This window comes from Pieris napi, chromosome 6 (assembly GCF_905475465.1).
Source record: "Pieris napi chromosome 6, ilPieNapi1.2, whole genome shotgun sequence".
Classification (NCBI taxonomy): domain Eukaryota; kingdom Metazoa; phylum Arthropoda; class Insecta; order Lepidoptera; family Pieridae; genus Pieris; species Pieris napi.
This window is the reverse complement of record NC_062239.1, coordinates 11,468,207-11,481,598: the sequence shown is the minus strand read 5'-3', so window position 1 is coordinate 11,481,598 and position 13,392 is coordinate 11,468,207. Positions and strand designations below refer to the sequence as shown.

At 34.4% G+C, this 13,392-nt stretch overlaps 3 protein-coding genes across 3 annotated transcripts in view; all 3 read left to right on the top strand.

Moving 5' to 3' along the window:
• Nucleotides 1-2,177: 2,177 nt before the first annotated feature.
• The window catches only part of LOC125050272 (protein tyrosine phosphatase domain-containing protein 1-like), a gene marked incomplete at its 5' end in the record, with an annotated part of 37,452 nt that continues 26,237 nt past the window's right edge, over nt 2,178-13,392 (top strand). Inside the window, 4 exons of the mRNA XM_047649999.1 lie at nt 2,178-2,371; nt 5,948-6,028; nt 7,894-8,009; nt 8,393-8,515. Coding sequence (XP_047505955.1) covers nt 2,178-2,371; nt 5,948-6,028; nt 7,894-8,009; nt 8,393-8,515 — 514 coding nt within the window. The remainder of the gene's footprint in view (nt 2,372-5,947; nt 6,029-7,893; nt 8,010-8,392; nt 8,516-13,392) is intronic.
• Nucleotides 9,032-10,569, top strand: LOC125050154 (retinol dehydrogenase 11-like). Its single transcript, XM_047649783.1, has one exon. The coding sequence runs from the start codon at nt 9,200-9,202 to the stop codon at nt 10,163-10,165; it is 966 nt and encodes a 321-aa protein (XP_047505739.1). The 5' UTR covers nt 9,032-9,199; the 3' UTR covers nt 10,166-10,569.
• Nucleotides 11,901-12,989, top strand: LOC125050156 (retinol dehydrogenase 11-like). The gene has a single exon (XM_047649785.1). The coding sequence runs from the start codon at nt 11,949-11,951 to the stop codon at nt 12,903-12,905; it is 957 nt and encodes a 318-aa protein (XP_047505741.1). The 5' UTR covers nt 11,901-11,948; the 3' UTR covers nt 12,906-12,989.

Genomic DNA, 13,392 nt, shown 5'->3' with positions numbered 1-13,392 from the left:
CCGAATGAAAGGTGAAAATGAACAAAAAATGAACCGTCTGATATCACCTTTATGACGGCGTTACGTGTCAAATATCGTGAAATCAGTGGACGTAATTGCGCGTTTTGACGTGAACTTTAGTTCGATCAGTGGCGTAGCGTGCCTTGTCGGGGCCCCGTATAAAAATTTTTTTGGAGGCCCTTATATGGAGGTAAAGATTTTTCCAGTGGCGTAGCGTGCCTTGTCGGGGCCCCGTATAAAAATTTTTTTGGAGGCCCTTATATGGAGGTAAAGATTTTTCACAAAAGAAAAAAAATATTGTGAGAAGTAATATTTATTTATCACATAATTTACCCATTTTACAAATAAAAATCGAATTTTAAATATTCACTCTCCTTGCCTTTTTATCGGCAAACTGATTTATTAAATCATTTATGGCTGATGATTTTAGTTTTTCTAAAGTTTCTGCCTCTATGGACAATAGTGAGATGTCTGACAGCCGTTCTTGTCCCATCGAAGTTCTTAAGTAATTTTTTATTAGTTTTAATTTTGAAAAACTTCTTTCTGCCGTTGCGGTTGTAACTGGAAGGGTCAAGAATAAAAAGCATGCTGTGATTACCTCGGGAAAACTGGATGCAAGACTATTGAATTTTACTAGTTCAATGAGTTCTTTAATGGAATAAATTTTTTTAATTTCAGAATTTAAGCATGTTTTTAGAGCCTTTAATTGGTCACAAAGATTAAGTGAGATGTCTTTACTGTATTTAGCAGACAGTTTTCCGGAAGCGTTTAATATCTCTTCGCTTGAAGAAGATAGGAGTGTCTCCGGTTGTAATATTTCGAATATACTACTCAGGTTGCAAAGGCTCTGAAATCTTTCTTTAGTTTGAGAAATTAATATATCTAAACAGCAATAGTATACATTGACTTTGAAATAGGATTCCGGGTCGGAAATTCTCTCATCTTGTGATAACTCATCAAAAAAACGCTTCGTTATCTTTCGCCTACTGTTTTTAAAAACAGTTGTTACCCCCCACTTTTTTGCTAAATCTTTGGATTCATTTAGCAAACTATTAAATGAATTCTGATTTCTTAATTGGCACAGTCTATTTAAAAGATTACTTAATAAAATACTAGATTTCTGTAAGTCATTATTTTCATGCTGTAGAGCTTTAGAAACAGGATTAATAATTTCAAATAGTGAAGAAAAAAATGTAACGAGCACTAAGAAATCAAAACTCTCTAAAATATTAATTATACTTTTACATTCTTCACGTTCATCTTTTTTATTTGAATTTAAATTTAAATTTGAAGATGAAGTAAGTAAAACGGGGAAGTCCCGCAGCCCGCCATAACGATGTAGTGTTGCCAACTTTTGAACGCACGCTTAAGGCGGGAAAAAAAGGAATTGCTTTATAGAATTTTGTCATTTGTAAAATAAAATAAATTAGAAAGTATTTATTCTTTTTCCTTACACACTTTGGGGGCCCCCGTGGCCCGGGGGCCCCGTATAATTGATACGGCAAATACGGCGGTAGCTACGCCCCTGAGTTCGATTTAATTAATTTGCCACGAGCAGCGTTGTTCTTGCGTCTTGGGTGAGCTCTAAGGTCTTGTGGTATTCTATGTGGGCAGTGACTTATTAACGTCCGTTGTAACTTCCAATGGTAATAAATCAATCCAAGCCGATCTAATCGGTCAAAAATATTATGAAATATTATAGAAATCTGAGGCAAAAAGCGTAGCGACACTGTTTTTTTTAAATTAAGTAAAGAATTGTATAAATTAATTTAACGTAAAAATACGTAATTGCCTACGTAATCAAAGGATTTTATATTTAACTAGCTGACCCGGCAAACGTCGGTTTGCATGTATATAATTTCTAGGAAACATTTTATTAGTTCAATAAAAATAACTACATATCTATTATAATAAAAATAGGGGTTGATCGTAGAGGGATGAAAATTAGGGGTTGTATGTATTTTGATGCTGTATCATAAAAAAATAAAAATTGTCTTAAAAATAAAAATAAAATATGGGGTGCATTTTGTGTATGTGTAACTAATTAGTAAATGTGTGTGCGTAATTAGCGGGTTTTTTGTGTAAACAAATTCCTCGTTGATTTAGTTGAGAATAAACCCTTGAAGAGATCTACGGCGTTTTTTATCCGATCCCCTAGCTCGTAACAATAAACATTGTATCTGAATTTCAGAAAAGACTCCCATCGTAGAGTGAACCGCCCTCCATCCGCCCAATACAGTACGTTTGGTGAATTAGTACGAACAAGTGCGCCATCTGGATTACAATGCGCCTTGTTCTGCGGTGGGTCTCGATGCAAGTATGAACTACCTTCAAAGCGATCATCGGCGATACAAGGACTTTACTCAGACTGGTTGGTACCTATTAACTTAAGGCCCTATCCCAGCACGAATTGCTGTGTCAGTGTCTCGGGGTGGACTGCGGGGCGCAGTGGAGAGCTGGAGCACTGAGGCGCGCCGGCCCGTAATAACACTTAGGGTATGTTCCGATATACACTGCGACCACTGTACAGAGTACTGTCAATTTAGTATACTGTGAAACCGTTTCTCTATAGCCAGCTATACTGGTTACAATTTAAAACGGAACGCAGTCCAGTATACTAGTCAGCTTCGTTTTTCGACACAGTTTTCAAATGAGTGCATCAAAGTTTTTCAATTCAACAAGAAAAACTATTATTGGAGTATTATCGCATTAAAAAAATCTATATTAATATTAACTGTCAATTGAATTAATACTACAAAGAAAGTAAGTTAGAATTTTAAATGTTTGTTATTAAACTGTAAGTTATATCAGCCGTTAGGCATTCAAGTGGTTTTGATTGATCACGTGATCAAAGCACTGCGAGTACCTTACCTCGAAAACGCCAGTGCTCGCAGTAGAAGTATAGCGGGGATTTGTGACGTCATATATTTCTCTAGGACGCTGCGGCTGTATACTGGCGTCCATAGCGGAACGAATTTTTGAACAGTGGGAGCACTATACAGTACTCGCAGTGTATATCGGAACATACCCTTAGTTATGTAAAACATTAAATTAATGAGATTTTATAAAAAAAAATTCTCAAATGGATTACTTGGCATGCGATAAAATATATCGTGTAAATTACAAAATCATGTTCTATATACATTTTCGTCATAAAATGAATTCAAAGTGTCAAAAATTGGCACTATGTTTGGATTTTTTTCTATCGAGCGAAGTTACTTCGTGTATCGATCTTTCAAAATGGATACATAAACTACTCAACTCCACCATATATTTTTTCCATTCGCCCTACTTCAAGATTCGATGACGAAAAATGGAAAGAAACAATGTCCTTTTTTTGGAGTTTGGCGACCGGTATATCGGTCCTTAAAATGTCGCACTTAAAATAGGCAGGGCTTAAAAAACACATTTTTAACTATTTATTGATAAATATAACCTATATTGGTATTTTTAATTATGTCAAAACATCTAATTTAAACATTCATAATTTAAAATCCCGCCAAAACGCTTCATTACACAAGATGGCGTCGCACCGGTCCCTATAACATGACAATGCATGTAAACAATTAAACAACATCAATCTTTCGGCGTGTTAATAATAATACTTAAATTACACATAAATTATTTCTCGATTAAAAGCCTTTAATTAGAGAGAAACGAAGAAGACATATTATTTACATAGTATGACATCATCGTCCTCGTGGATTCGACCAAGCTGTGACCGTTTTAACGTTTGATTTCTTATTCAAACAACAGTAGAACGAAACGTCAAATGCCTCTACCAGTCTGTTACTTGAATAGTATGGTCTGGGCCTCAGATTTCTTCTTCGTGATCAATTGTTTTTTTCTAAACGGAAATTAGGTGATCAGTCTTCCGTGCCTGACACATGTGGGTCTAATACCGGCATTACAATCTTTTCATTCAAGAGCGCATTGAAAGTCCATTCGTGTATAGCCGGGATCGAACCCACAACCTCGGGGATTAGAGTCGCATGATAAATCCAGGCCAACACTGCCCCTGACAATGACAGTTGGCTGATTAAATTTCCGCCTATTTTCTTTGGAATTAAACCAGTACGACTGTACTACACATGTTTAGAGTTATAGTAAATTTATAGATTTTTTAAATACGTCAATTATTTTATGTTTCTCATAAAAATTATACCAGCTATTAAAACATACTCTCTCCTTATTTTAAATATTTATCTTCAATGACAGCTTATAAATAATTATATATATGTATATATTGCTTATTTATAACTATAATTGTTTCAAGGTGCCTCATGGTCGTATAATTTAAGTTGCAAGTACTATGTAATTATTTGCAATAGAAATGTAATCACTATAATAAAACGGAACGGAAGTCACGCGAAAAATATATTAATTTAAAGTTTACATGAAAATTTCCACTTATATTTCAAGTTTTGTGGTCTTATGTTTAAAACATGTTTCGTGATTACTATGACCTTGCGAGCTTAAAAAATGTGATACACGTATAATGAGTGTATTGTTTTAACAATTGGGATGGATAGTTCGTAGACTAACACATAGATGGCGCTACTAACATTAAATTCATAATATTATGATTTTTGACCTTCAAAAGACATATGTAAAATTTAACAATGTCGTAGTATTAGTTTGTACTATTATTTTAAGATAAGGAACTTTTGTTTCTGTGTTACATTATTTTACGACAAAAGAGACCAGAAACACAGCAGTAGTGGAGGCCTGTGTCAAATGTACCAAATATACACATACATACATACGCAAACATCGATATTTAATAAGTAGTTTAAATGTATATAGCTAAAGGTCCCTATTTGTAAATAAAGGCATTTAATATATACAATTAAATTTTTATTTAATTATTTATAATCTTAAAATGTATAAATCGAAGTACACAGAGATCAAAACTTTTTAAATAGATATATATTAAGTCTCGTTTATCGCAAGTTTTATTGCAAGTTATTGGTTTTGTTGGACCCATGGTTTCAATCGCTTTGATTCGGTTGTAGCGAGAGGTAAAATAGCCGATCATAAACTATTTAACTATTCAAATGCACAAACGCTAATTAAATATTTAGCGTCATCAGTGGACCTACCGAAACGAAAACCATATTGGGAATCTGAAATAATATTGTGTTTGTCGAGGAAATCAACCAATCGCCTGTTCAATAATCGTTCCAAGATTTTGGACAGGATGGGAAGTAAGGAGATAGGCCTATAATTGTCTACAAGGCTTCTGTCACCTTCCTTGTAGATAACCGTTATGAGAGCTTTCTTGTAGATTTCCGGATGTATGTAACACAATGTACAATTATGAACGTCATAAAGAAAGAAATATACCTTAGCTTCTAATTTTACATTTACTGCCAGTTGTCAAATCAAGGGCGTAGAACGGAAGAGAAGATCTGGCAATAAACTCTCCGCCACTTTTTTTAATCGCCAAGTTTTTGTTTTACACAACGTTTGTAAGGAGCTGCAACCATTACACCATGTTCCACATGACATCTTAAGTAACAAATAATAATAAAATAAATCAAAAACAAATATATTTTGTCCTCTATCAGCAGGAGGCATGAAATAGGAGCACGCACTTACATTCTCGTGGGACTGTGGGACACTTACTTACTTACATTCTGCCACAGGGACCAAACTTTTTGAATTTGTTTTAATTTTTATTTATCAATTTTTACTTAATATTATTACTATGTAGGTTAAGAATCTTGTAAATAATGTATATTTGTGTGTTGGAAATAATGTTAAATACCTACATTAATTGATGTATAACAAATAACAATTATGTTGGTCAAAATATACTCAATCCATACGCCGTCGGAAGCCAGTACAAATAAACCCTGTATATCTTCTGAATTCTGTTTTGTTAAAACGGAAATGGTAAAAAATTTAAAAAGACTTATTATTTACAATATCACATTTGTTTCAGGGTCACCGTAGACATTCTGGCGATGGCGCGTCCCAGCACAATGAGCATCGCTGCTAGAAACATTATTCAACAATTTCACAGGTACGTCATAACATAATATCACACATACATAATACCAAAGTATACACAACACATACAATAATATGTCGTGAGTCAAGACCCAATCTTTTACCTACTACTAGCAGACTCGGCCAAGCGTTGCTGTGGCTAAGGTTTTTGTTATTTTATAGTAGTTGACCCGGCAAACATTTGTTTTGCCAAGTATATTATTTCTAGGAAATATTATTTTAGTTCAATAAAAATAACTATCTACAATAATAAAAAATAAGGGTTGATCGTAGAGGGGTGAAAATTAGGGGTTGTATCTATTTTTGTATGCTGTATCATAAAAAAATAAAAACAAGAAATGTTTTGGGGTGGACACCCCTTATCACTTAGGGGTAGGGAATGCAATCCCGATCCCGCGGGATTCTGATCTCGCGAGATCTCGTGTCATTTTTCGGGATCAATCCCGAAGCATAATATGACGAGATCCCGTTCGAGATTGACGGGGTTGGGAGATACTGATTAATTAAGTGCAGAACATAAGTTGCGTTTCATTCACAGACCTAGAAACTACTCTCTCAGAAAAGTTGGTCTCTTCGATAAAAAATCTGAAAAATCCGAATAATTTTCAAGATGATTTGGAGCAATGGAAAGGCAATGAGACTTTCCAATTGAATAATCCAACACTGCCAAGCAAATATCTAAATCGAAGAAATCAAAAAATATAATCACACTATTATAGAGATTAATAGAGAGTAGTAGTAGTAGGAAGAAGTAGAAATTAATATATAGTATTAAACGAAGATCACTTGCCACTTTCTATGATTGCAGAGAATTTAATATGTATAAATTCTACTGTTACACAAACTAATACATTACTTCAAGAGGAATTAGAAGATACTCTCCGAAACGCTAGCTTAGACAAATTAGAGTCAGTAATACAAAAATAAATGGATTTTTTTGAATGTGGAGGAACAAGGGGGCAATTTTTGCAGTTTACATGATATAATTGCTTATTCACGCTGTTGCCAACCAGTGTTGAGTTGGAGTAAGCATTCTCAGCAGCTGGGTACATCGCAACAAACATTAGATGCCGGTTATCAGATAGCACTCTTGATACACTTTTTTTTAATAAGTAACTTTCAAAATGTACCTACTACTTTTTAATCTCCTTAAATAATATAAATTCTTTTGTTTTGATATGTTAAGTTCGTAAAACTGTTAATTATTGTTATTAGTACTAAAGGCCTTTGTTTTCTTTCAAATAATATTTTGTTTTAATTAACCTCATTATCACAAACAAGCAGTTTTCATCATATTCAGTCATGTGAAATTCACAATTTTTAAAACATGGCGAGATTCCGAAAATCTCGGGATCCCGCTGGATTGATATTTCTAATCCCGCGGGATCTCGAATTTTTCGATCTCGAGTCGGGATTGCATTCCCTACTTAGGGGGTTGAAAGATAGATAGTAGCCGATTCTCAGACCTACTGAATATGCATATAAAATTTGATAAAAATCGGTCAAGCCGTTTCGGAGGAGTATGGTAACTGTGTGTCTGTGACACGAGAATTTTATATATAAGACTATTCAAGGGAAACGGTAGGAGAACACCAGTCATGGGGACCACCATGCTTTTTTTGTTAGAATTGTGACTGTCATATAATAAACAAATAATTTGCAATAAAATAATATTGCGAGTATAAATAATTGAGATGTTAAGATAAGTCTTAATATCTTTTAAGTTAGATTAAACTGCACACGGTGTGCAAATCTGATTGAAATCGGTTTAGTAGTTTAGGAATCTATAGCAGACAAACAACGTGACGCGTAATTTATATATATTAAGATAAAATAATATCTGGATTTATCTGGAATTGTATAGGTCTTTTGTTCCAGTTGGGGTGTTCGCACTGTGATAAACTTACAAATGCCTGGAGAACATGCCAGTTGCGGTCCTCCACTCACGAAATCTGGTTTCACCTATGACCCTGTGATTTTCATGGCGAACGACAGTGGGTATTTTATTCTCTTTATATCAAATATACAGTAATAAGTAACCTAAAAATAATTAATGATAATTTCTATAAAGAAAATTAAAACAAATTTAAAAAGGGACCAACCCTGTGGCAGTGTACCTTTAACTCTGACAGCATTTCCTCGCTGTTGCGATATTTATTTGTTGAGCGAGGAAAGCACTAGCTCTGGGGTTACCGGAACTATCTACAAGGCGCCAAATTAAATCTTTAATTAGCGCCTGTGCTTATGTTAAAATATCGATAAAAGATCATTACAAAGGAACGTAATTTTCTTATTTAATAAAATCATTTACATAAATTAGTGTATAAAAATTAAATAACGGTTACATATAAATAAAATTGTTTGAATTTGTTCACAGTATACTACTATAACTTCGGCTGGCCAGACTATGGAGAAGCAAGTCTTTGCGGTCTACTTGATATGGCGAAGGTCCTGTCCTTTGCGTTACAAGAAGGCAGAGTGGCTATACATTGTCATGCTGGTAATTATTGTACTAAATATTAAGATTAAGTTAGTGGGAAACTTATCCCAACTATGCCCGGAGGGAAGTACATATATTTACTGTTCGTGTATTTTAAAGGGAAGCAAGATATCGTAATTTCCAAATGATTTCATTTTTGTTTCATCATAAATACATTTATTATAAAGTATTTGCGTAACGGCTTTTAAACTAAACAAAGTCAAACTATGAGGATTGATTTTACGAAGAAAGAGTGTACCAATACATAAATCACGCAAATGTGTCAAACCAAGTCCTGTCGTGGTGTTCATAGGCACAGTAATCAGATGATCCGGCATCCCATTTGCCTTATTCTAAGAAATCGTTTGATATATATTATATTTAGCTGTCGTCAGTACATACCACTATATTGAATTTTTTATTGCGGAATAACTGAGAACTTTAAATTATACACTAAAGATTTTACGAATAATAACAATGTCTGCTATAACTTGTTTAAAATGTCCTTGTACATTTATACTTATGAGAATTATAGGTACAATCTTGGCAACAAACGTCGTATTTACCAAGGCAATTATACCTGATCAAACCAAGCTACTTCACACCTAATATTCACAATGTACACAATTTTGGACAATCTCAATATTGACATCCTCGAATCAAATATAAGCGACGTCCTGATCCAACGGCCTTCATAAATCTAAAATGTGGCCAACACATTTAATACTGACTTTATTTAAAACTACCAGCTATTTAATAATACCTTTTGCTATATTACTCGTCGGAATTCGGTTTTGGATTCAGCCCGTCAAAGGCGTGTGTCGGTGTAAAACAAAATTAAGTGGAAAAGTAGCTTTAGTGACCGGAGGTAACTCTGGCATCGGATTAGAAACTGCCAGAGATCTAGCAAGGCGAGGAGCTAGAGTGATCATAGCCAGCAGAGACGTCTCCAAGTCCACAGAAGCTGTCAGAGACATCATCAACACCACTGGCAACCCTAACGTCGAGCATAGACAACTGGACTTGGCTAAATTTAAAAACATTCGAAAATTTGCCGAAGAGTTTAATAAAACTGAAGATCGCTTAGACATTTTGGTAAACAATGCCGGCGTCAGTGGCTTGAACTATCGTTTGACTGAAGATGGACTTGATATGCTGATGCAAATCAATTATTTCGGCCCAGCATTGCTTACAAATTTGCTTCTCAACAAGTTGGAACAATCTAAGCCCAGTAGGATTGTGACAGTGACATCATCAATACACCACGACGGAAAAATCGATTTGCATAATCTAGAATCAAAAGATTTATCCTCTTACTATCAAAGGTATGCGAATAGCAAGCTATGCAATGTTACTTGGACTAAAGCTCTGGCAAAGCGAGTGGATGGCGTTTCTGTAAATTCTGTCCACCCGGGCGTAGTTTACACAGACATTTATAACTCTTTCGGTGTAATTCAGAAAATTGCAATCCTTGGTGTTATTAGACTTCTTTTTAAGACGGCTGAAGAGGGAGCCCAAACGTGTATACATTTGTGTGTCGCTCCAGAACTTGAAAATAAATCTGGTGGTTATTATGTAGAATGCAAAGAGAGGCGGCCTGCAAGAGTTGCGAGAGATGACGATTTTGTTAATAAAGTTTGGAATACAACTATGGAAATAATAAAGCAGTGATACAATAATAGCAGTTATGTAATTTATTGTAATACATAATGACTGTTACATGTTTCTAGTTTAGTCAGAGGCGGCCTTACCCATTGCGAGGCTCCGGGCAGGTATTTACAAGGCCCTTTGTCCTTCGTAAAAACTATGTCACGTGAAAGTAGGTCTGGTTGTTTGGTTTAGGTATTTGTCATGTAACTACATAATGAATTTTTCAATTTTGTTTTGAGTGAATGAGTTAGTTAACTAACTTTATTTTAATTTACCTGTATAAGTAATTAAGGATCAAATTAAAAAGTTTTTAATAAAAAATGAGAACCGTCACGGGACGCTTGGCAGATGTGAAACATCGACATTATTTTGTAAAAGTAATATGCAGAAAAGAACAGATTGTGATAGGAACTAAATATGTCATAATGATAAAATAAAATATTACGATTTTTTTTCCAGATAACGATGACTATTTATTGAATAAACATTTATTTTCATTAAATACAAAAATTTACGAATTTATTTCAAATCGTGACTTAATTCGTTTAATACACACACCGTACATACTACTGCATATAGACTGTATATAGATACCATCATATAGCGTGGCGTGGCGTCGCCACGGCATGCGTCGCCACGCCAGAAATCGGTTTTACGTGCGGCTATAGATGTTTCACATCAATAGTAAAAAAATCGATATTTTTTAAACTTGCTTATTCCAAGTTCAGCTCGATTTATAGAGAGCAAATTTTGTCTACAAAAATTTAAATCTCTTTTCGTAACGAAATTTAAGTTTTTATTTGATGTACCTATTCAGAATAGTTAATTTTTATGACAAAACTGTATTTTATGTTAATTTATTACAGTGCGTGTCAAAGATCAGTAGATAATTAAAATGTAATAGGTCTTTAAACAGAACATAATTTTGATAAATTGTTCTAGTGATGTTCTGTTAGTGTTGATAAACCCCTAAACGGTTTCTTACTACACTAGATCTTCTACTATACTATTATCTTTAAAACAGCAACCATTTTATTCTAAAGGTTAGTCGACATCACAGGGGGCTTAGACAATATATTATTAAAAGGAGTTCCTTTAGGCAATGTTCCGAAGATACTGGCAGCTTTCCCCCTTTGAATAGCTAGACTAATTCTTTGTCCGAGGAAGCTGACAAAGCAAGACAATTTGTCGACATGACATTTTCATACAAATTTAGTTTTCGACATTCTACATACACTACTGTTAAGGCAGGAGACTGAAGAGCTGGCAGCTACCTCGGACAAAGAATTAGTCTAGCTGTTCAAAGGGGGAACGATGCCAGTATCTTTGGAACCTTGCCTAAAGGGACTCCTTTTAATAACATATTTTAGTTATTATATTTTAGGTTAGTTATTGTTTTTGGTATATTATTTTGTGTTAGCTGTAGTATTACGAAATAGGCTTACTTTTTTTTATTCTTCATCTACGCATATAAGTTACGATCACAAGCAACAACAAAACTATTTTTGTAAGTCTTATTGCATTTTATTGAAATTGCATGTAACTTGTATTTCTATAATTAATTAATCTGAATGTACCACTTTGCAAATAAACGATCTATTTATTATTATTTATTGATTATAAGCTGTTTAACGAAAATGTCAACAAGGCTTGATTCGTTTCAAAATGGGTCATAAGTCACAATGATCACAAGTAGCTGCATGGTTTTCGTACATCACTATAATTACCGGATTGCCCTGATGTTAAAAATAATCGCGTAATAATTCGTTAAGCTTTAGTCTGACTCAGAACTTGTATTGTGAACATGTTACCAGTCATTTTATGGTGTATAATATTCATTTTTGCAACTATTATATGCAGTGCGTTGGGTATTCTCATTTACAAATTTATTTTTGAGACAAAAGCTGGGATATGCGTGTGTCAAACAAGGCTCGATGGAAAGATTGCAATCGTCACCGGAGGCAATTCAGGAATTGGTTTTGAAACAGCGAAGGATCTGGCCAAACGTGGTGCAAAAGTTATTATTGCTGATGTGCAAAATTCTGATAAAACCGTTGATGAAATAGTCAAAGCAACTGGCAACACTGAGATAGAATATGCCAAATTAAATCTTGCCAGCTTCGCTAGTATTAAAACATTCACAGACGATATTAAAAAAAGATACGACCGTATAGACATATTGGTGAATAATGCTGGCATAGGAGCTATAAACAAACATTTGACAGAAGATGGTATTAATATGGTAATGCAGATAAACTACTTTGGGCCATTTTTGCTAACACTCAGGCTACTCGATAAATTAGCCGCTTCGAAATCCAGCCGGATTGTAATAGTAGCTTCAGCGGCTCATTATTATGCTAAATTTGATATAGATGACATAATAGGAGCTAAGGAAACCAGCTTTTCTATGTTGTACGCGAACAGCAAACTCTGTAACGTTCTGTGGATGAAAGCTTTATCAAAAAGATTGCCTAAGAACGTAACTGCTAACTCGGTTCATCCAGGAATAGTGAAAACAAAAATTTTTGACAATTTCCTCCTGTCAAGTGTGATACTGTTCGTGATTGATATCTTTTTCAAATCGTCTGAGCAAGGCGCTCAAACCAGCATACATTTATGTGCTTCAAACAAATTGGAGGGTTCGTCGGGCAATCATTATGCTGATTGCAAAATTAAAACGATATCACGGATTGCAAGGGATGAAGAGTTTGTAGAAAAAGTTTGGACAACAACGACTGGTTTGGTTGAAAAATATTTATAGGATTAACTGCAGAATTTCGTTAAAATAATCTTGTCAACTGATATTGTGTTTCTAATTAAATCCGCGCGTGACGTTTTGTTTTTATTGTGGTTTGAATTTGGCTATGGTTACAAATAAGTGTTGAGTATAAACTTCGAGAGGCGAACTTAATAAGAATGGATAATTTAAAGTAATAAAATAAAAAGTGTTTTATTGTATGTCAAGGATTAGGTTCCAGGTCAATGTATGACGGCGATCAAAGATTCAATAACATTTTAAAACCTTGGCGGACAATCGTAGATTGCTCTGAATACAACCGCTTACTTAGGTATATCGGCATATGTATTGACTTCAACTTTCATATTCCTGGAGATTATTAAAATAGTAGATTGCAATCCCGCACTGTTTCCAATCCGCAGGATTTTTGCTGGATTGACTTCGTAACAGCGGGATCCCGCGTAGTTTATAGCTTTTTTATGGAAATCAAAATATAAAATAATCAAATAAT